Source organism: Paroedura picta, chromosome 13, assembly GCF_049243985.1.
Source record: "Paroedura picta isolate Pp20150507F chromosome 13, Ppicta_v3.0, whole genome shotgun sequence".
NCBI lineage: Eukaryota > Metazoa > Chordata > Lepidosauria > Squamata > Gekkonidae > Paroedura > Paroedura picta.
The window spans coordinates 13,505,774-13,530,010 of record NC_135381.1 but is presented as its reverse complement, the minus strand read 5'-3'; the positions used below and the strand labels follow the sequence as shown (position 1 = coordinate 13,530,010).

General features: G+C 50.5%; 1 protein-coding gene across 2 annotated transcripts; it reads right to left on the bottom strand.

The window, feature by feature from the left end:
- Nucleotides 1–1,943: 1,943 nt before the first annotated feature.
- On the bottom strand, nt 1,944–23,688 carry CASTOR1 (cytosolic arginine sensor for mTORC1 subunit 1). 2 transcript variants are annotated; one of them, XM_077307288.1, is made up of 9 exons: nt 23,506–23,688; nt 17,470–17,540; nt 10,146–10,339; nt 7,746–7,878; nt 6,373–6,496; nt 5,279–5,395; nt 4,625–4,707; nt 4,230–4,324; nt 1,944–4,109 (listed from the first exon to the last, which is right to left on the bottom strand). In XM_077307288.1, exons 1-9 carry the CDS (start codon nt 23,616–23,618, stop codon nt 4,044–4,046), a joined length of 996 nt encoding a protein of 331 aa, XP_077163403.1. In that variant the 5' UTR covers nt 23,619–23,688; the 3' UTR covers nt 1,944–4,043. The 2 variants fall into 2 exon arrangements, with proteins under 2 accessions (XP_077163403.1, XP_077163404.1); XM_077307289.1 differs by having other exon boundaries at nt 5,279–5,392.
- Nucleotides 23,689–24,237: the final 549 nt, after the last annotated feature.

The window sequence follows — 24,237 nt, the reverse complement described above, 5'->3', positions numbered from 1 at the left end:
ACCACTGCCCTATAGGATTGCCAACCTGGCTTTTACACCTGGGGCCCTTTACTACTGTGGTAGTGGTGGGAAGTTAATTGCATTACTGCGTTTGGGATCTTTTCAGTTGTGGTTGTATTCTGTACCATAGTCCAGTTGTTAGAAAACAAGCATCCCAAAGTTTTATCTGCCAGAATTTCAATTATGAGACTGGTGTAGATTAGAGAAGATTACATGTAGGATGTGTGATTTAGTGAGCCTTGGCTGCAAATGTAGAAGGTTCTGGGTTCAGTTCCCTCAGCTGTCCAGTTTAAAGGACCAGGCTGTAGATCAGGGGTAGGCTGGACAACAATTCCCATGAGCCCCTGCCAGTGTTTGCTGGCAGGGGCTCATGGGAATTGTAGTCCATGGACATCTGGAGGGCCACAGTTTGCCCACCCCTGCTGTAGATGATATCTGCCCCCCTCCCACTGCCCCATACAACCCTCTCCATTTATTAGCTCTGTACAGGACTGCAAATGGCATACTCATCCCAACATATAAAATGAACAACACAACACCTACAAAGCCCAGTGTTATTAGGGAAGAAGCTGGGCCAGATCTGTTCTCCCTGTACTGCTAGCTTTCTATATCCAAGGATTTCATCTTCTAGCGCAACATTCAGTCACATGACCTCCTAGCGCCAAGCATTCCTGTTGCCAACGAAGGTTTACTGACTGCTCTTTGAGAACATTAGAACTTTGGTAGCAATGGAGGCCTTCTGAGAGGAGAGGAGGCACAGAAGTTCTCAGCTTTAACCCACAAGTATCAGCTTTCCCATCAGGTACACCCACCTAGGCCAGTTTCAAATTAGGGCCACTAAGCTGACCCCTTCCCAATGGGACTCGATGCCAAAAAATGGATTTTAAGAATGCAGCAGTGCTTTTCTCATTTGGGCCCACATATCATGCCAGATGAGAGTCCAACTCTTCAGAAAGCAAGTGGCTAGCTCCATCTGCTGGCCAATGCTGCTGCTATGCACTCAAAAGCTCAAGCCTTGAATCAATTTTTGTTGGTCTTAAAGGTCCTATTGGACTCAATTTTTGTTGTGCTACTTTAGACCAACACGGCTGCCCACTTGAATCTGCTCCTGTAGAGTTTAGTAGCTGCTTCATCAGATTGTCATGGTATCCTATCTATGGTGGCTGTTTAAAGGCTTTACACATCCTGTTTTGAATTGCCCCCCCATACACTTTTCCTGCCATTCCTTTATTTTGCTTAAAATTTTTGAAATCTTAAGCTGTGTTACAAAAACGTGGAGACACAAGCATGAGTATTCTAAACAACTGAACTCTGAGCTTCCCACTGCTGCTAAGACGATGGAGAGAACTCAGTTAGCACCTGGGTACACCTTTGGCCAGGGTCCCTGCTCCTTCCTGCTTCCAAAAGCCACTGAGAGCACAGAGGCTCCCGTCACAGAGAAGAAGAGTTGGTTTTTGTACCCCACTTTTTATTACTCAAAATCTCAAAACTGCTTACAATCACCTTCCCTTCCTCTCCCCACAACAGAGACACTGTGAGGCAGGTGGGGTTGAAAGAGCTTTGACAGTGACTAACACAAGGTCACCAGCTGGCTGCATGTGGAGGAGTGGGGAGTCAAACCTGGCTTTCCAGATTACAGTGTCTTAACCACTACACCAATTTGTCTTTCCCCTCTCCCTGCTCCAGGGTATAGTTGTATAGAATTTTCCCTTATGTTGCAAACAAGAAGGATGCTGAAAAGCAAAAAATAAATCAAAATCCATTCTTGGTGCCTTTGATTTATTCTCAAAACACTGAACAATTCCAATTATTCTGTGATCTTCTCTGTGCCAAGATGAAACTGGACGTCAAAAGTCCAAAAACTGGCCTCTAGGCCTTCTTTTTTAATAAATGGTATTACAAACATCCTGTATTACTAATGAGAGAGTCACTCATCAACCACGTTCTTGAAAAAAATGACCTTTATTGACAAAATTTCAAAACTATGACAAAAATACAGTATTTAAAAGCATTTTCCATCTTGGCTGCACACAACCTGGTTTACAACGAACCATCAGGAGAAAAGGTGTAGGGTTAACAGTCACTTGAGAACAGGGACAGCAGCAAGTCTAAACTGGCAGCAGAGAGCTACCCCCACAACGCTTGACCCCTCTCAGCAAAGGCAGGCCGAGCAGAAGGGTTGGTGCACCCCACACCTCTTCACAGCAACCCACTCCTTATTCTCGGTCCCTTGTGCTAGGCTGGCAAGTGGCCAAGAGTGCTGATCACCTGTCACCTGCCAGACCACCTTCCGATTGTTTCTGGCCCCTGCAGAGAAGCTCCCTGCCCCCATATTAGAACATGAAACCTCGTGCAAGGCCAGCTTTGGCCTCAGCAGCTCCAGAAATCCAGGGGCATTTATGTGTGCAGGCTAGCAAAAATCCTGCTTTTCTACCCCTCCCTAAGCAACCAAGCTTGCCAGAGATGCTCAGCCTGCCCTTGAAAAGAACAAGCCCCAGATCTACAGGACAGGATAACAATGGACTTCCCCAGAACAGTCATACTCAGAGAATCACACACTGTGCCACTTTTAAAAGTTGGTCTCCTCTTTGCATTCTGGGAATATTCGGGGGATACTTGGCCTCAGCTAGGTGAGGGGGGTGGGGTGGATAGAGCGTGCTCACTTTGGTGCCCTTGCTGGGTTTGTGGACCTTTTGAAACAACCCAAGGCCTTGAGCGACAAAGGCCAGCCGGGAGCGTGAGCCGCTGCCATTGAAAACGACTCCTCCCATTCCTGATCAGCAGGCCCATTGTGAGCTCAGGCAGAATCTCTCTAATGCAGCAGCAAGACCTGGGCAATGAATGGGGTTGGGGGGAAACATTAGCCACACAAAAATCCCCAGTAGTCAAAAAGCAGCCTAGCGAGGGGGAGAGGGGGCTGCTTCTCCTTCAAAAATGCACTCCCCTCGGCCACAGTCAGAAGCAGGAACCCTCATTCGCCTGCATATATGAAGTTCTCTGGATAGCTGTGCTGATGCGATCCAGGAAGACCCCACCCTCACCCCCCAACCAAGGGGAGCACGTGGGAGCAATATCCAAAGTGTGCCTGCCATGGTCCAGAATGGCACTGTGATCTTCTCCTTCTCCAGCCCAAAGGGAAGGCGGGAAGGGCATGGGGATGTAGTGGGGGAAATAAGGCTTGATCTCTTGCATTGCAACTTTAGTGTCCAAGCACAAAAAGGCACAGAGATGGCTTTAAGGCCACAAGAAACAAGGGGGAGGCAGAGGGTTCCCCCCCCCTCTAACTAGCCCCCGCCCAACTCAAATGTTGGCAACGACAAACGCCTATTGCCCATGAATGGGTTAGCTTAATACTGTTAGTGGATGGCCCAATCCCAGCCGAAGGGCAGCCCTATCCACAGCACCTGAAAGCTCTACGGGAGCCCTCTGGTCCCACATGTTGGGACTGGAGCCGACGTGAAGGCCAAGATCCGGCTCACGTCTCGAGGACACGGCTCCCCTATGATCTGCTGTTGAGACAACACCTTAAAAACAACACTCCACCAACACCTCGAATACACGGATCGGTTTCCAACTCTTAACAACGACAAAAGAGACCCTTCCCACCACCCCCCAAAAGCTCAAGGCTTGATTCTCCGTGGGGAAAGCTCAATACGAAAATGTGCAAAAATGGAGACTTTCCCCCAGAACCCACCACGGACGGAACTCCTTCGCCTTGGCTCGAGCGATGATTCAAGGACAGAAGGGCTGAAAGGCCAGAGATGGACCAGGTAATACTGATGCCGGCCCCAGTTAGCCAGGTTCGGGCAAAGTCTCCCAAAGCAAGCATGGACTCCCCTTTCTGGGAAGCAGAGGACAGCCTCCTACAGGCTCTGAATGGAACTGGCGGTTCTTGGAGAAAAGAAAAAGATGGTCGCCCGGCTCACACCGAGCAGAGCTTCCTTCTTTAACTCAGGAACACCCGTGTCAAGCACGGCTGGGGCGTTCTCCACAGGCTTGCTTTCTAGTAGATACCGGAGGCACGTCAGGGCTGAACCAAACGGCTATCTCTGGCTCTCCTGCCGTTTCTGGAGCACTTCCGTGACGTGGTCGATCCCTTCTTCTGGGACCTTCAGGAAGGAAGCAGGGCAGCAGTTAAAAGACACCAAAGAAGAAGAGGCCAAGAGCAGTCCTTCCAAGGTCTCCTCCTAGAGGAGCTGGCGACTTCGTGGGCGCCACACCCGACTTACCAAGGCATGGTCGAAGTTGAAGGTGCTGATGTAGTAAGCCGATATGTCAGCATCAGCCAGAGGTTCTGCAATCTGAGCCACAATCCCACACTCATCTGCAGGTTAAGAAACAGGAGAGAGGAAACAAGGCATGTGCTCAATATGCCGCATTTTCGGAGCAATTCCCTTTCACGGGAATGAACCCGGCCTCTCAAAGGAAGCAATGAGGCTACTCGCCCATGAGCTCCAGCAGTCCAATGCAGCTGAGCCCTGGAAGGAATTTTCCTTGCCTGTTCACTTAGAGAATTAGACGCAGGAATGAAGCCTTCTGACCCAGATGCCTCGCTACTGGTACTATCACTCACCCAGGAAACCAGAGATTCAACAGCCTGCGCAAGATGCAGCCATCCACTTACCGAAGCCCAGGGGCTGCCCACCGATTCTCACCATCCTCCAGAGCTCCCCTGAGGAGCTGGTCAGCAGGAGATCACTGGGAAATCTGGGAGAGAAGAGACGGGTTTGGGATTTAGCCGGCAGGTACAGGCGTGCCGTTTTAAGATCATACACAGACACAAATGTGCTTCTGTGAAATATTGCTATAAAGGTAAATGTATCCCCTGTGCAAGCACCGAGTCATGTCTGACCCTTGGGGTGATGCCCTCCAGCGTTTTCATGGCAGACTCAATACGGGGTGGTTTGCCAGTGCCTTCCCCAGTCATTACCGTTTACCCCCCAGCAGCAAGCTGGGTACTCATTTTACCGACCTCAGAAAGATGGAAGTCTGAGTCCACCTTGAGCCGGCTGCTGGGATCGAACTCCCAGCCTCATGGGCAGAGCTTCAGATAGCATGTCTGCTGCCTTACCACTCTGCGCCACAAGAGGCTCTTGAAATATTGCTAAGACGTCTAATAGGACAAACGTCATCACTGGGTCCCATCCGGCCCCAGCATCCGTTCTACAAGCAGCAGAATTCGGCCTTGCTGATGTTGAACTTGCAAAATTATTTCACACACAGGCAAACCCCACACCAGGCTTAGCTCTTCAGAAGGTGACTTATGGGTGGTCCTTACCTCTTCTTGGTCTCAGCATCCATGACAATAGAAATGTAGCCCTCGATCAACGAAAAGGCAAAGAAGGCAATGGAGTTGAGATCCTGGCCACTGGGAACCGTTTCCTTCGGCGTGCTGCTGCAAATAGACGGGCCGGTGAAGCTGACAAGCTGTCAATCTGATGACCCTCTAAACCAGTGGTTCTCAACCTTCCTAATGTCGCGACCCTTTAATACAGTTCCTCATGTTGCGGTGACTCCCAACCATAAAATTATGCAAGGGTTCTTTCACTGAAATTGAACCAAAACTGACCAATGGCATGAAGATCCCTTGTTCATGATTATATGGAAATTGTTTTTTTTCCGGGGTTTCTCAATTCAGTTCTGCCTCTTGTCCCACCATGCTGATCTCGCTCTTTTCCGCTGCTCCAGACAGACGAACGCCCTATCTCGATCTACCCCACAAAGTAATTGTGTAGATGGCGCCCCCCCCGGCCAAGCTGCTTCCCCTGCCGTGACCCCTGTGAAAGGGTCGTTCGACCCCCAAAGGGGTCCCAACCCCCAGGTTGAGAGCCACTCCTCTAAAGTTTGTGCAACGTTAGCTTCCAGAGCTGGACTTAGTGGGGCATTAGAGTGTTTTGCCATCTCTACTGCTACCTATGAGAACATGTCCCTCCATATACCCTCAGCAAGCAGTGCACTCCCAGGGGACCAACCTGCTTGAGATGCCTGCCCTGAATGTCATCAAGGGTCAGGGCGTTTTCATCCTGGCCCCAACCACCTCTGGAACACCCTACTTACAGAGGTCTGGGACCAGTGGTCTCTTCCCCAGCCCCACAGGGCCTGCTAAACCCTCCAGCTGGCATTCGAAGGAGGGGAGACTTTGCCCAGGTAGGCCTTTATCTTCGCCTGGCTCCGATAGGTGTGCAGTGCACAACAGATGGACCACAGGAATTTATTTCCTTAGGAAAGAGTCACTTAGGATCCTCCCGGTTGGCTTCAGAACTGAGCCAAATTACTTCTCCACCATTTTGGATCATTGAGGACGCTGGCTCTGTAGCAGGGAATGGGCGGGGCCTCACCCCACGGAAGGCTTCTGCAAAGCCTCTTGCTTACCTGTGTGAGTAGAACAGGACATCGATGAGGATGGTGGCGATGGCTGGTAGAGAGTCGGGCGCAACACTGAGAATGCAGAACCTGTTCTGAGGGCTCTGGACTGGGTGAACGGTGCAGTTCACAGCTAGAGCGAGAGGGAGAAAGAAATCAGAAATGCTAAAGCAACAAGCGTGCCAGCTCGGTGTAGAAGAAGAGTTGGTTCTTATATGCTGCTTTTCCCTACCTGAAGGAGGCTCAAAGCGGCTTACAGTCGCCTTCCCATTCCTCTCCCCACAACAGACACCCTGTGAGGTGGGTGAGGTTGAGAGAGCCCTGATATCACTGCTCGGTCAGAACAGCTTTATTGGTGCCGTGGCGAGCCCAAGGTCACCCAGCTGGCTGCATGTGGGGGAGTGCAGAATCGAACCCGGTATGCCAGATTAGAAGTCCGCACTCTTAACCACTACACCAAACTGGCTCTCGGGAAGGAAACAGAATGGCAGAAGAGGGAATTATTTCTACAGAGAGGAAAGACAGCAGCAACATTCCAAAATGCATTGAGGAAGGACAGAACAGCAGCCACTGTACTCTCCTCATGTAAGTGCAGCCATCCCCCAAGCCTCTAAACCAAGCATCTGCTGGAGCACATTCTGACAGCAGGAGCCTTGGACACCCAGCATCTCAGCATTCAGGGCCGATGCGTGTAATGTGAATGGGCACAGCGGTCTACCCCTCTCCTAGGTACATTTCTATAAGAATCTACATTGATTCTGTCCCTGTTATGCAAAACAGGTACACTCCGCCTCTGTGGCTTTGTCCCAATGACGGAGAACAGGCTGTACCTGGGCAGGCAGTGAGCCCAAGTTCAGGTGAATGTATGTAAGGTGGGGCAGGAGCAGCATCTGCATTCCTATAAGCATCCACACCCAGCGTGTTGGCCACATGCACTGATCAGACCTGTGCAGGATGCAGCCAGGCAGCCTCTGCAGAAACTTTGTTCATAGCAATGTATCATTTAAAAAATAATTGTGACAGCCAGAATTGACGACAGCCACACTCCAATATCCTGTTTGGAGCAAGTGTGCAGCACTTTCCAAATATCACAGGGCATCAATGGAAATGATATTTGCTACAAAGGCTGCAAGCCTAATTTGCTAGAAGCAAGTCAGTTTAAGGTGAGTAGCTGCCTTAGCCAGTAGGAGGAGAGGGAAATTCCTACTCTAGTACCACCTAAAATGCTATTTATGAATCAAAGCTCATTTTGTCAGGCAAAGGCAGACCAAGGCATGGGGTTTACTGTGCTCGCATCCTACTATTTCGGACACGCCAACTATTGTCACTTGGAAGCAAGGACGCATTGCCCAGGAACTGTGCCGCACCCAATGCACACTCACCTTGTTTTGGCTTCAGGAAACCATTGCTTGCCTCATCACAGCTTGCAGGGACCGGCTCCCCATTTACCTCCTTGTAAATATCAAACTCGCCTTCCAGAGTGTGAATCACAACAGGCAAGTCTTTCTCCCGCACCTGAAAGAGAGGTCAAAGGTCACTGCTAGATCTCAAGCCTAACGAGAAACGTATTGTTCTGCCTGAGTGCAAAGTCTCACGGCCTCCCTAGCACCCAAGCTGGCAGGGATTCCGGAACTCCAACAGGAACTGAGTGCAGAATTCAGTACCTTGAGAATTGCAGGGAAGTGGTTGCGCATTTCCAAATGGTCAGAAATCCTGAAACTTGCAACGACTGATCACGTGAGTCCGCTTTTTAATGCATCAATAAAATTGTAATTAAGGAATACATTAATTATCTTGCTTTTTACTAACCTAAGCGGCTTCCAATCACCTTCCCTTCCCTCTCCCCTCAACAGACACCCTGTGAGGGAGGGGGAGGCTGAGAGAGCTCTGCATTTGGCGGAGTGGAGAATCAAATCCGCTTCTCCAGATTAGAGACCCCCCACTGTGAGGATCCAGATGCTCCCAATAATCAGACTTCGTTTAGGAAAAGACTTTATTGAGACATCGATTGCATAGCCTTTGCTAAGACGGGGGATCTTACACAAGCACCCCCACCCCCACCCCCTTATCAACCCTGCTCCACAGCCCCTCCCAGCACAGTTTTAGGTGCAAACAGGTCCTTGTTGACAAAATGGACCGTCTGGACCAGGGGTAGTCAAACTGCGGCCTCTCTCCCATCTCTCTCAGGAAGATGATGGAGTGGAGATCACAAGAAAAGGTGGGGTCCCAGCTTCTTATATATGCCTGCAGAAGCTTGGAAGCCTGATGGTCCCACAGCTTGCTGTTGTTGCCTCCATGCCACGCTTTGTGCCTATTCTGCTCTTCCCTCCTGCCTGCCTTGACTCTTGTCTGTCTGCCGGCCTCAGGAAGACCGTTGCCTGCTGGCTGGAAACAGGACACCTGCAACTGAAAGTAGCAGCTAAGCAAAGGCATCAGCCATGGAAAGTGCCTTCAAAAGTTACTAGTCCATAAGAGTTATGACTGACGGTCTGCTCACTGGTTGCTGCCTAACAAAAACTGGATGCTTTGATTAACAAAAGCCCACTGGGTTCATACATAAGTGACTCCACAAGGGCTTCTTTGTCAATCTGGTCTATTCAAAAACATGTGTAACTTTCTACCGCCAGCCTCAGGAGCTAGCATCAAATTTATCAAAATGTAGTTATCGCGAAACACAACTTCTATATGTTTTGTTTGTCAAAGAGCTCGGATTCTCCAGCTCCATAGGGGCAGAAAGAATGGTTGGCAACAGCAGCAGTCCCCAACCATTCTGTGGTCAGGGACTGCCTCCAGGGTGAGGGGACATCCGACAGCCCGGGCGCCGCGCAGCAGCTGTGCGCAAATGCGCACGCACAGTTGCCGCACATGCGCATTTTCGCCACCAGGGGGCGCTAACGCGCATGTGCAGCAACTGCGTGTGTGCATTTTCGCCACCAGGGGGCGCAATGTGCATGCGCGGCAACTGCGAGTGCGCATTTGTGTCGCCGGCATGCCTCTTCCCTGAGCTTCTCGCTGTGGGGGGGGGGGAAGCAGGCGCGGCTGCTGGCGGCCTGGTACCATGGCCTTTGCGGACCGGTACCGGGCCGCAGACCGGAGGTTGCTGACCCCCGGGCTACAGGATCAGTCCCCTGTCCCCAAGACTGTGTCCATCACCCAATGGGTCCCTGCCCCACTAGAACGTGACTTGGCCTTCATGGTGGGTCTAGACCAGGAGTGGCCAAACTGTGGCTCTCCGGACATCCATGGACTATAATTCCCAAGAGCCCCTGCCAGCATGCCTTCTGGCTGTGGTACAACATCCTAGAAAACTCTAACCGATCTGACAGCGTTCCAAAAAAAAAGGGGACCAAAGTCCAAACACTCCCACCTCAAATGTTAATATATGCTTATAAGTAATCAATTACTAGGACAAAAATCTTTTTCTGATTGAGGGACTTGAGCAGAAATGGACAGGAATGTTGACTGAACACTCAGTTTAACTTTATAAATATCTTCTATTCAGTGAGAAAAAGTTAATGATTTGCTAGACTACAAAAAATGCACAAAACGCAAAGACACAAAGATTACGTAGACATAGACCCTCACACCGTTTATCGTCTAGGTCAGGGGTGACCGAATGGTGGCTCTCCAGATGTCCAGGGACTGTAATCCCCCTGAACCCCTGCCAGCATGCCATGCTGGCAAGGGCTCATGGGAACTGCAGTCCATGGACTTCTGGAGAGCCACTGCTGGGTCAGCCCTGCCCTAGGTAAAAGCCACCCCAAAAAACAGCTGAGGCTCACCAGAATGAAGTCAGTCTGGTAGGTGGAGAGCATCAATACCGAGACGTTGTGCTCTGCCAATGGTGCGATGACTGACTTGGCGATCTTGGTGACCCCGATGGGCTGGATGTTGGCAGAAGAGCTGCCATTGGACAAGACGTTGAGCACCAGCCAGGTGGAATCGACCACTTGCAAGAACTCCGACGGGGGTAGCTCTGGAAGGAAAAGAGAACCAGTGGTGAGGTCAGGAAACTAAGGACTCCCACAGAAAGAAAGAAGAGCCACACTCCAGCAGATGTCTCAGGCCAAGAGCCAGGAAGTGCCAACCCCAGCACCGCTGATTTTATCCACTTGTCATGTGCAGATAAAGTTCATTTGTTCAAGGGTGACGGACATGTCATGAGACCTCATCTCAGAAGAGGCATGTCCTCGTGTGTAAGACAGGAAGGATGCCTCTCCAAGATGATGCCTACCACCCAGTTTTTGGGAAATGCTTGTATTAAGACTGTTCATTAAAAAAAAAGGAAAAAAAACCCTACTGCCAGATCAGCTAGCTACTATTTAAAATGGATCCAGGCATGATGGAGGGACGGGAGGGCTCCCTCTTGTCCAGGAGGCATTTCTCAGCACAAGCCAGATCCAAGCAAGGATTCTTCCTCCAAGGAGACCAAGGGCCTGCAAAACAGAGCTCTTCCGCCAGGCGTTTGTCTGAGGCCGGGTGGTGGCCCGGGGGCTAAGATCGGGCCCCTCTCCCCAGGGGGGGTGGGGAGAAGCCAGTATTAGGCTGGCCTGGTTCCCCAGACTGTTCTACCCTATGCCCAATTATCCATCCGCTCCCCCCTGCCCATCCAGTGGGCCTGTGTGGGAACAGTTTTATTCAATTGCCATCATTGTGAGCGAGTCACTATTTATGGGGCTTTTAATGGGGAATGTTAATGGGCTCATAGGAGCCTCTTGTGGCGCAGAGTGGTAAGGCAGCCGTCTGAAAGCTTTGCCCATGAGGCTGGGAGTTCAATCCCAGCAGCCGGCTCAAGGTTGACTCAGCCTTCCATCCTTCTGAGGTCGGTAAAATGAGTAACCAGCTTGCTGGGGGGTAAACGGTAATGACTGGGGAAGGCACTGGCAAACCACCCCGTATTGAGTCTGCCATGAAAACGCTAGAGGGCGTCACCCCAAGGGTCAGACATGACTCGATGCTTGCACAGGGGATACCTTTACCTTTAATGGGGAATGTTAATGGTTTTTAATGTATTGACTTTTATTGAAATATTGTGAACTGCCGTGAGCCGGTTTCCGAGAGCGGCGGTCATACCAATCAAATAAATAATAAAATAATAAAGTACACAGACCCCTTTTTGTCATAAGAACCTTGAGAGGTAGATCAAGAACAACGCCAACCTCCTTCTGCGGCTGAGTGAGGAGCTGAACCTACTAAGTCTCCACAGGCTAAATTCAACTCTCTACACAGCGACAACATGGCTCTACTCATTGATATGTGAAGCAAGTCGTTACTAGCTTATTGGCACTACCAATATTCCTCATTAGAATAAACAGCTCCTTTGTTCCAAGGAAGCAGGATGGAGCCTTTCACAAGAACAATGACTAGTCAGACCAGGGGGACGGGTAGAGAGCCTGGGAACAGCTTGAATGTCAAGGGAAATAAAATACTAAAGTAGAGCGAGCTCAAAGGGCTGATTTCATAGCAAAAGGGATCAGAAGGTAGTTTCACTGGCCTCTTTACTCAGGGCCTACCAGAACCACAATGCTGGAGCACACAGCTTAAAAATAACACAAGGATGTCTCTCTATTTCTCTCCCCGGCCAATGTAGCTTCCTGGATTTTGTAACAATTGCTGGTGAAAACAGAGAGGCTAGAATGGGGCCACATCCACGAAGGAACATGTTATGGCCTAGTGCTCGCGTTCTGGAGGGAGAGACCTTCAGGCCAAATTTGCCTCAACACCTTCAGGACGACTGTGCCGCACAAACAGCCAACCTTGCACCGTTTCTTTTAGTTGTATAATGTTCTGGCTGTTGTCCATTTTGATCATATCTGACCACCGTTCCCTTTGTCAACCTGGTTTCCTTTTTCCACTGACCAATCCTAGCATAATTGCTTTCTCCATTGAGTTGGATCGCAGGATATGGCCAAAGTAAGTGCGCCGGAGTTTTGTGATTATGCCTCGCAGTGATAGATCAGGCTTTATGCACTGTTGTATTTTCTTGTTTGTGACTTTTCCATCCATGGAAGCCACAGAAGCCACCTCCAACACCAGAGTTCAAATGAATCGATTCTTCTCTTGTCCGATTTTTTCACTGTCCAGCTTTCACAGCCATAAGTGGCTTTTGGAAATATGATAGATTGAATTCATCTACATTTGGTAGGCTTCTGTCCTTGCTTTTCCATGTTCAGCATTGCTGAGTGACCCAGAGCAATTTGACATTTTATTGCCATGCTGCATATTACTGTATAAAGACTGTTTTTAATGTTTGACGTGTTTTAACGTCTGCTGCCCTGGAGGATCTGAGTTGCATCAAAAGGCAAGACAGAAAGGTTTTAAATAAATGCATAAATGAAGCAAATAAATTATTCCGTACAACAGTCCTCGGGAGAGGCCACGGAGTCATGCAGGGCACAGAACAAACCCCATGACCACAGGAAGTGCCGTTCAGTCACTCATCTGGGTCCTACAATTTATTTAAATTAATTTAAAATACGTATCTCAGGCCCCAAGATGAAATGCTTCAAAACATGGAAGCAACTTTTGTAGCCCTAAGGGCCAGAATCTCCTTTTCTAAGCGATCTAATCTTATCCTTGATCTGGAAACTACAACTGGTGCAGAATGCTGTGGCCAGGATTCTCCCTAAAACATGGAGATCCCACATCCAGCCAGTACTCCAACAACTTGCCTGGCTCCCAGTTGAATTCCGGACTAAGCTTAAGGTTTTGGTAATCAAGGCCATACGCGGTTTGGGCCCAATGTATTTGAAAGACCGCCTCCCTGCCTATACCCCAAAAGAGTCTTACGCTCTGCCACCTCCAACTGGCTGTGCATTCCTGGCCCCAGAGAAGCATGTTGGACCTCACCAAGGGGCAGGGCCTTCTCTGTCCTGGTCCCCACCTGGTGGAACGAGCTCCCTGAAGAAATCAAAGCCCTGCCTGAACTCCCACAGCTGTGCAGGGCCTGCAAAAGGGAGCTCCTCCACCAGGTATTCACTTGAAGCAACTCGGAACATCTGCTGGTCCCCCCACCCCCAGACACCCTGCCATGACTGAACAATTTGATCTCCCCAGCACTGTTGTTATTCACGTTGTGTTGTAATTGTTACTGATAGATTGTGATGTTCTATTGAAAATTGTATAATGTTATATAGATTGTTATAATGTTCCATGTAAATCTGTGCAACGTCCCACGTAAACCGCCCAGAGCCGCAAAGAATGGGCAGTATAAAAAAAATCCAAATAAATCAATACATAAATAAAAACAATTCCTAGAAATTTGGTTTCTAACGCCAGTGCCTTCTAGGAATTGCCCCTGCAGGGCCACTAGAACAGAATTTACAAGACAGCCCTTGGCTCCACAGTCAGCGGTGGGGGTCACTTCCTATGCTGCCCTGGAACATTCAGTCCTCGGCTGTGCAGACCCAGTCTTCAATCCGTAGCCACGGACACCCATTTTATGTGATCTGCGTCTCTAGTAAGAGGCAGGCAGCCTACTGTGCCGCTGGAACAAATCAAGTCAGGAGTTCAATCGGCCGTTGCCTGGGGCCGCAGCTCCATAGCAGAGCTTGGCAGTGCTTCAAGAAGTTCCCTGGCCCAGTCCCTGGCATTTTTAGTTTAAAATCAAAAAAGGAAACAATGGTCACAAAGACCCCCAGTCGAGACCCTGGACAGCAGCTACCAGAAACAGCCTGATATAGTTTGAGACCAGCACACTTCCAGGACCACCGCCTCTTCTACAAACCTACCCAACCACCAGAGTCTTCTGATCACCCCAAATTCCTGGTGGTTGGTGCAGGTGTCAACTGCACCCCACCCAGGCATAGGAGGCACGCTTCCTGATCTGGGACACGCCCTCTTCCTCCTGCCTAGGGAGGCTGGCCACTTCCTTTGCCTGTGCCACAGCTTGGCCAGCCTCGTCCTTTAAAGACAGAACCCACGCAGACACCCCCTAAAGCCCATGTGCCACTCACAGCGGAGCAGATCTGAGCTCTGTCCTGCCGGCTTCATCACGCACACCTCAGGTTGCAATACTGATCCGATCCAGGCGGGAATGCAGGACAATAGTCCCAGGAGAAGCCAGGACATTCTGGCTCCCCTGCATTCTAGAGAGCCTTCCCAGTGCTCAGCCACTCTCACGTGAATCTTTAATCCCAGCCAAACTGACACCTTCCCCTTCCCTCGCAGAACCTGAAGAAGAGTTGGTTTTTAAGCCCCGCTTTTCTCTACCCTAGGGAGCCTCAAAGCAGCTCGCGACCGCCTTCCCTTCCTCTTTCCACAACAGTCACCTTGTGAGGGAGGCGGGGGTGACAGAGCTCTGAGAGATTGGCCCGAGGTCCCCCCGCAGGAAGAGGAGGAGTAGGGAATCAGACCCGGTTCTCCAGCTCGGAGGCTGCCAATCTGAACCATGCTGGCTCTGGATTGCAGATTCGTCAGCCTCCGGAGCAGACCTACATTCCGTGCAACTGCATTAGCGTAAGAGCCAGACAATACAGATTAGGGAAACAGGTACTGTAGGCAGTATTCTACCCTTTCGCCTGGGAACCGTGCGAAAAAAACAACAACACCCCTCCTTGCAAAGGCTGCGCCTTCCGTCCGCTCTGGAAATGTTCTGCCAAACCCATCCTGGAGAGGAGCCAGAAGCCGGTTACACAAAAGCCGCTGTTGTCGGCCCTGACTGGGCTGCCCCGGTGACACTTCCTATCTCTCTTCCTCCGGCCCTGCGCTTGCCCCATGGGAAAAACAAACAGATTCACAATACCAGGGCATCTGTTCCCTGCTGGTCTTGGAAGGGGCCGGCAATGGCAGGCCCCTTTTCCCTGGGCAAGGAGGAACGAGGCTGTTACACAGACTGTGTCCCCAGAAAGCTTCATAGCAGCCTTTGATACCAAAGGCCCTCCCTCCCACCAGGTTAAAATTGAAGGTGACCTTTGCTCTTACCCTCAAAGAGACAGATGGACAGATTCCCCGTCACCTGCGAGAACAATACACAGGCTTATCTGCAACTGCAGGGTAATCCGGTTAACCATACTGCCTTCTGCCATTCCATGCTTTCCTGTGGCCTCTCGTTAAGATTTAAGGATGGAACTGTGCTGCCTGGGCAACAGAGATTCTCTTTTTCCCCTCCAGCTGTCTGCTGGAGCTGCCAATCGCAATACAGAATCCTTACCCCTTCTTTCGGGATTATTAGACAACCAGCTTGGTGTAGTAGTTAAGAGCGGCAGCTTCTAATCTGGCGAGCCAGGTCTGATTCCCCACTCCTCCACAAGCTGGGTGACCTTGGGCTTGTCACAGTCCTGATAGTGCTGTTTTCACAGAGCAGCCCTGTTAAACCACCTCCTCAAAACTGTATCTGTTCAGTTCTTCCTCAGTTTATCCCACCTCTCCTATTTCAACTTTTAGATGGCTTGTTCCTTGTTTAGACTTACACTCTAAAGCTGATCACCACCGGCAAATGAGGAGTACCAAGAAAGGGGAGCCACTATAAGGAACCAAAGTCTCCTGGTTCAGGTCCAATAAGGTTTAGGACTTGAGTTTCCCTCTCACAGCCTTTGCTGCCCTGTAACAGGGTGCCGCAGAGGCGAGAAGATGGACACAAACCTGAACCAGGAAAATCTCTGCTTTAGTGGCACAGGCCAGCGAGGGTTTCTCTAAGCGCAGGTTTCTTGTCTCTTGAAGGGACTCTTCCCAAATAACTCATTATGCCCAAAGTTAGGACTGCCTATCGATCCAAAGTGCCCACAGGCAAAACGGCATGAGTGTCATGTATTGACAGGTTTTACTACAAAGCCAAATCATCTGGCCTCTGGTGGAAGATCAATCGTTTCAATGCATTTGGCTGTTCCAACTCAGTGTCCTTTTTAAATTTGTGCACCATAATCTGTAACTTAGAGCGATATCTCAGACTGGTCTATTTTGCGTCCTTGCAAGCCAGTTGCTGCCCTGGTGGTTGCCTTCATTCTGAGCAGAGGTGGGATAAAAATGTTTTAAGCAAACCCTTAAGGATATGAGCCTCAACCTTTTCCGTCTCCTGGAGGTGCTGGAGATAGAAGGACGGGGGGAGCAGGACACTCCTCGAGCTTCAGTGCCACACTCTCCCCTCTGAAGCCCTGGATGGTGGCCTTGCTGACTGGGGCCCCTCAATGGGCCAGTTCTGCTCAGCCACGGCAGCTGGGAGCGCCAACTCCACCTCTGCACTCCAGCTGATCAGCGGAGACACGTCCCAGCGGCAGGACTGTGACTTGGCTCACCTGCAGATGGCGCCAGAGGGAGCAGTAGCTGCGTGGGAGGTGAGAGAGGCGGTGCAAAGCCAGACAGCCCCACAAGACAGGAGGGAGGGAGGTGGGGCATAAGAGGCTGTGAGGGTCTATTTAAGCCCTCACAATCCTGGGCTAAGGAGTTGGTAGTCAGGATGTCCCCAATCCCAAGGCTGGAGAGAGAGCAAGAGAGACAGAGAGCATGCACACATAAAGGAGAGTCATCAGGAGGACAAGGGTACACGTAAACACATTTCCTTCCACATGCAAAGACCTAGAACCCAAGACAACCTCCTCACATACCTGGAGGACAAAGAGAGTCATTGGGTGATGCTTTAACCCACCACCCCCCAATTCCTAGGTTGTCTCTGGGCTCAAGGCTAACCATGGTGAGGCAAAGAGATTGATACACACCATCCACTACCCCTGCAAGATTCCTTCTGAGAACCTGCATCTTACCATCAAGCGTTGCCTTTTGTCCTCCTACCTCTTGGGCGGGGGGGTTGCTTGGAACCATGAGGCTTGGCTTGGCCAATCCCACCCACTTCTACATGAAGGAACTGCAGGTCCATCCTAAGAGTCAGCTATTGGCAGCATCCGGCCAAGATCAGCAATAAAGAGATGCTGTTGGACCATCCCTCTCTTCTTCCCTCCCTCCCTTAGGAGGCTTACAAGAAGTTACCCTTAGAAGAGAGGGACAGGCCAACTTTCTTCTCAAAGGCTCAGAACAAATCAACCAATAGAGAGGTCATGAATGCCTTGTGGGCGGGGAAAGCAATCCTTAAATGGCAATATAATTTAAACACACAGCAAGAGAGGCGATAAAGACAAATGGTTGAGACAGCCAACCCAACCAGGGCACTGATACCTTTAAACCCTTCTTCATCCAGTATAACAGTATAGTCTTCAGGAGTTTCGGTTAAGCTGAAGAACTTGCACCTAGGAAAACAACAAAATCAGAGTTGGACATGTGAGCCAGTGTTGGGACTATCTGCTAGCTTTCAACAATATATGCATTTTAGGTATGGAAACACACTTTATTGTTTGGCCATTTGAGCTGCAATGCACCTGTTCCCTTTGAGCGGTGTATTTCTATAAGAATTTTTGCAGGAATGTGCTGAGACCCTGTTTGCAATTTGACAGAAGGGTCTCCAGAAACTTCTGAGAGCCATGTGCCCTACTGATATTGGAAGGTAAGTATGATTGGGATAAAAAATGGGATTAATTACATTGGTCAGTTTAAATATGGAAATATTATACTTATTGTCGTACTTACTTTTTAGTATGGATTGATAAAGGCAATGCCTATTGGAAGGGGATTAGAATTATATTGTGTTCTTTAAGGTATGTAACTAATTCAGGGGTAATGAAGAACTAATAGGTTTATACATAACCTTATTTGATTTACATTGATTTCATGCTATGTTTGAAGCTGTTGTGAACACTGAACACAAGTGTATCATCTGGAGTCTCATTTTGGCTTGGCTTGACATGCAACCCTTGAGCTTTATTAATTTTTGCCATATCTTCAGACTTTTGTTTCTGACTTTGTGGGTCCGACTGGAATTCTTTGTTGGAGCTTTCAGCAAGGCACAATTCCCCCCTTATCCTACTCGACCCCAAAGGCGGCAAATGTAACACTGGAAGGAGTAGACTTCCTCCTCAAGGCTCTAGTGCAGTGCCCTTAGAAACAGGAAGAATTCAGCATCCCATAACAGGGAAGTGCCACTGAGCAGCAGATTTCAACAACTGGATGCAGTTCCTTCCTCTGCTTCAAAAAATGGAAACTCGGTGCCCAAGCACAGCCACAGGACAGACTGTCGGCTGTACAGAGACCCCACTCAACTCTTGCCTGCAGGTCGCCAACCTGTACACCGTTCCACTGGCATCACCACACCCATCTGCTGAAAAGCTTGTACTGGGTGCAGCAATGCCTAGAGCATAGAACACAAGGTTTTGAGGTACAGCATTTCCTAGGCCCTGACCTTGTTGGCCCAGACTAGCCCAATCTTGTCAGACTTCAGAAGCTCAGCAGCATCCACCCTGGTTAATTTTTGGATGGGAGACCACTGAGGAAGTTGCCACACAGAGGCAAGCAGTGGCAAACTACCTCTGAAACCAGCATACCCTGAAGACCCTATAAGTCTCCTGCGACTTGTAAGCACTGTCCATGGCCATCATTCCCTGGGCCCATTCCCGATTAATTCCCTCTCCTGTTGCAGAAACCGCCACCAACACACCTTGAAAGGCCACAATTAATGGTGACAGGACTCAACAGCCCCATCTCTCCTCCCTGTGGGTATGCATGTTTACCAGCACTGCATGGCTTGGACTTCAGGCATGCAAGCATGGGACAGGAGCGGGGTTGGCAATTGACAGAGCATAGTCACTATGCTCTGCCTATCGTGAACCCTTTGTCTCTTTTACTGACTTCCAGCATGCCTGTTATCTGGCAGTGGAGCAATGCAAGGTGTGAACCAGAACGCTCTCACATCAAGCCTGACCTCCTCCACAAACTGGCTACAGGTCCTAAGGCAAGCCTTCCTCTTTCCTTCAGCCCCAGGTGCAATACAGAGATAACACTAACAAGAGCTCAGTGAAACAGGAGCAGCGGCACGGAACGTTCAGCAACCCACGGAACCAAACCATTTGCAGGCCAACTCGCACGGTGGCAGGGAAGGCTGTCGTTCCGGTGGGAGTAACCTGGCCTTTCTCGACTTTTTTACCACTGAGAAACCCCTGAAGCATTCTTCAGGCTCCGAGAAACCCCAGAAGTGGCGAGATCGTACGGAATATGGTTGGGAAGCAGAGCTGTGGACATGCCCACCCAGGGCCCCTCCCCTTCCCACCCTCTTCAGGCCTGCCATTGGCAATTTTGAGGTGGGGGGCAGGTTGACATGACTATCTATGGTCATATCATCCAATAAATGTTTAACACATTTTTAAAAATATATTAAAATTAATTAAATCCTGCTCGTTCTGGAAACCCTTCCGTCAAAAAAAAACCCAGATTTCACGAAACCCTGGTTGAGAAAGCCTGGGTTAACCATTCACACTGGTGTGGACCAAAGACTTGGCACAAGCCTTAGAATGGAAGGAGGCTGAGCATAAGAAATCTCAGACAAAAGGAGGCAGAAGGAAGAGGCAGAGCATGCTGCGGAATGAGAACAAGTATCTTGAGGAGAGAAGTGCAGGTGGAGAATAAGGCTGGGGGGGGGGAGGTAGAGGGTACAAAATCAAGATGGGAGAGCAGCTCCAAGTAAATCACAGAATGCTCAAGATATGTGCTTTGGGAGGAGGGAGAGGACACTATTAAGAAGGACAGAGGAGGCTAAAGGGAGGAGGCCACTAAAGCATGAACAATGGGTGGTGTATTCAAGGTTTCAGAAGAAAGCCTAGCTAGAGCAACTCTGGGGAGGAAGCGTGAGACCAGGCAGGAAGAAAAGGAACAGCCATGAGGGGAGGGGGGCGTTAGGGCATACAGGAAATGATGCCAAAGGGACTCAGGGTTGCTAGACGCCATCAGCAAAAACTCAAGAGCAGTAGTTTGTACCGACACTATTTTTATTTATTAGATTTTCTTTTAGCCACCACTCACCTAAGGAGTCTCGTGGCCACCTCCAACATTAAAACCATATATGTACATTAAGGAACAACATAAAATCAAATCACAAATACTATTTAACTATTCAAATTTGTGGCTAGAACCACACCACTAATAAAATCAGCCCAAACATGTGGACTACATGCGGATTGGCCTGCAGAAATGAAACAAGTCCACCAGGGCAAGGCATCCCCCAAGGGTGCATGCCACAGGGTAGGGGCCACAACTGAGAAGGCCCTTCCTCTGGCCATTATAGGCTCACACACCTGCCAGACCCGCTCAAGGATGCCCAAAGGAAGCATGGGGGGGTGTAAGGAGAGGCGATCCCCCTAGGTATGAAGGTCCCAGGCCATTAACGGCTAACACCAACACCTTGAATGGGACAAACTGGGAGCACTGACCCTGGCAGCCCCTGAAGGAACTATAAAGTTCAAAGAGGCAGGTACGGTAGGTAGCCTAATGCACACCTTTCCGTTTTCAAAGTTTTCCAGGTTTCATGCAGGAGCCTGATTACAAACAGAACTGTGGCATGGGGGGTGTCAAACCTTCCCTCTCACTGTTTTCCTAATCTGAAATGGTTACGGGAACATCTACCTGCCCTGTGTACCTGTCAGTACAGGCAAGTTTCCTAGTGGGACACACAACAGCCTCCCCCCCCCCCTTGTTCAGGAATAAAAAGCTTAACTTGTGACACACACACACATACACACAACCTCAGGACTGAGGATCCAGGGCACTGCAAGCTTTATAATTAAGCCTGAAAAGTTGCTGGAAGAAACAAATTTGGGTCTCAACCAAAGCCTACCAAAATAATTTGAACCGTCCAGCTCTGTTTACCTTAACTTTACCCCCAGTTAAGCATTCTTAGGCCTGCTGCCTTAAACTCTTTGCAAAGTACAGCGTGAACACAAAATAAGCCGCTCAGATTGGCACAATTAGACGAACTTGTACATACTTGAGTCAGATCCCAGTTAAGTGAACTTTAGCAAAATTCCCAGAGGGTATGCTGTGTTAAGTCTTTACAACTCTGTTTGTCTGTCTCTCCATTTTTACCACCACAGAAGTCTGGCAGATGCATAAGAGGGGAAAGAATGGTACTAAAAAGCCATGCAATGAATGAGGGGTATCACACAGCATTCAGGCTGCATCTGCAGTGACATATCTAGAACTGTCAAAGGAGGATAATGCCTCAATGCATGTGCTGAAGTGGGCTCTGCCACTGGAAATCTATTGGTTTAAACTGTCCTAAATAAGGTGACCAGATTTTAACATTGGTAAAGCGGGACACCATTGACCGGGGGGGGGAGGGGTTCTTGATTAAAAATTTGGTCTATATGGAGCAACAAAAAGCTTCATAGAATGCATAGAGTGCAAAAATAGTATTGTAATATGTATATTTTAATTTCAACATAAGTACAATTAGCCCCCCCCCAGATGTCCCTCCAAAAGTGGGACAATCTGGTCACCATATCCTAAACCTCCTTTTGGCTTCAGCAGAATTGGGACTGGGACTGCCGTGGGGAAGGCTGATTCACTAATGCCTAATTTATTTGTTTGATGCCCAAGAACATGGATTTCTCTCTTCCCCTCCTTGCTGGGCAGAGGAGGCGACCTTCAATGTTGACATGAGCTTATAAAACTTTCACCTACGATTTGCTGAACTTTTCCAGGCCCAGTTTGGGTCTAGATTGGGAGCAGCGTCCCCCCAATGGAAGAAATGAGGCACAGGATAGTTTTGAGTTAACTTGCCAGTTGTTTTAAACAATAGGACCCAAATTTCCAAGAAGTGGAATTTTCTAGCCAGCACCAGATTCCAGACAGAAGTCTGCATGTGTGAAATTCTAGGAATCAGACCGCTCTGACTCAAACTGGGAGACTGCAGTTGAGGCCAAATGCAAATATAACTGTGAAGGCCAGCTTTGGGGAGGAGCACTCAAAAGGAGCTACCGCTAAGTTAAGTACCACTTGCACCTGTCTGCTCATTCACTCAATTAAGGTAGTAGAAGGGAGAGATCTCCACACACACCCCCTTCAATTCATGGTGGTGAAAGGTGATTTCAAGTTGCCGCCAATTTATGGCAACCCTGTAGACCAGGGATGGCCAAACTATGGCTTTCCAGACGTCAGTGGACTACAATTCCCATGAACCCCTGCCAGCACATGCAAAGTCTCGTGGGAACTGTAGTCCATGGTCATCTGGAGAGCCATAATTTGGCCACCCCTGCTGAAGGGTTTTCAAAGCAAGAGACTTACAGAAGTGGCTTGGCACAATCCAGGACTTCCTTGGTGGTCTCCCATCCAAGTACTATCCAGCTGACCCTGCTGAGCTTCAGAGACCTGACAAATTGGGAACAGCCTGGCCCAATCCATCCATACCAAGTAATGCATCTAATTCACCTCTGTTTCAACTATTAAAAAACGAGAAGACATATTTCCCCCACCTTAATTGCTAATACAAATACGGGAAGACCTCCAGACACATTAAGGCAGGGGTAGTCAAACTGCGGCCCTCCAAATGTCCATGGACTACAATTCCCAGGAGCCCCTGCCAGCAGGGTCTCATGGGAATTGTAGTCCATGGATATCTGGAGGGCCGCAGGTTTGACTACCCCTGCATTAAGGGATAAGGATGGTGATCCATCGCTAGAAAAATGTCCTTCTTCCATAGCATTATTCTATTATCCACTGGTTAGGATCTGGACGGGCCTGCTGATAATGGGGCCGACCTCCAGTTGCTAGCCCCTCTAATTAACCTCCAGGTGAAATGAGGGGTGAGGACCACCCAAAGAGATACACCCCCTCCCCGGTGTCCCCACCCTATTCTCCCCCTAAGGAAACAGCACGCCCCGATTTTCACCGCCAGCCTCCAGCGCCCGTCCTGCGGAGCGCCAGGTGCCCATCGGGGCAAAGCCTTCACCCAAAACGGCCACCCTTCCCCAAAATGGAAAGTAACCCCCCCCCCAGCCACTTAGGGGCCTTGGAGCCCCCCAGCCTCCCGCACAGCCCCCAAGGCCGCGGGCTCCCCCCAGGGCGCGCAACCCCCTTCCCCGCCGCCATCCACGGTTGCGCGCGTCTTGCAGGCATCCACCCGGCCGCTCTTCCGCCGCGGCTCCTCGGCACGCCAGCGGGCCTCCTGGGCCCAGGCAGCCGGCACGGCCCGCGTAGAAAGGAGAGCCCGCTGGGGCCGGCGCCGCGGCAAACCCCCCGCCCCGCCAAGGCGGCTCGGCCTCTCCCGGCCCGGCCCGGCCCCCCGACCCGCAAGGTCGCCGGCGAGGCCCCGATCCCCCGCCCCGGGGGCACCTGCTGCGCTGGGGCAGGAGCAGCATCTTGAGGAGCGGGTGCGTGTAGAGCCAGAGGCCGTCCCGGGCGATGCTCAGGACCCGCACGCGGGGCTCCAGGATGCGCAGGTCCATCGCTCTCCCGGCCTCGGCTCCCGGTCGCAGCGGCGCCGCCTCCTCCTCCTCTTCTAGGCCTGGTCCGGACGGCCCCGCCCCGCCCCTCCCCTCCCCTCCCCGCCCACGACTCCTCCCTCCCTCCCTCGGCCTGCGCAAAGGCGGCGGAGGCGTCCCTTCCGCGCACGGCCCCGCCGGAGCAGAGCCCATCCTGGATCCCGGCCGGCCGGACAGGCGAAGCTTTCCCCCCCCCCCCCCCGGTTGTGGCCGGCGGCCAGCACGCAGAGGCTCCAGGACTCGGTCGGCCGGCGCACGTCGGGGCCTGCCTTTGCGAAGGGCTTTTGCAGCGCGCCCGGTGCAGGAGGAGAAGCTCGACGGGAAGCGCAGGAGCCCCCCGTGTGTGCGGAATGGGCCGCTAGCCATTGAGGCTCCCGCTGGGCCGGCGTTAGGCTGCAGTCTGGGGAGGAGAAGAAGCAGAAGAAGAGTTGGTTCTTATATGCCGCTTTTCTCCACCCGAAGGAGTCTCAAAGCCGCTTAGTCTCCTTCAGGGTCCTGCCCAAACTCCCACAATTCCACAGGGCCTGCAAAAGGGGGCTCCTCCGCCATGCATTTGCTTGAGGCCGACAGACCCAACAACATC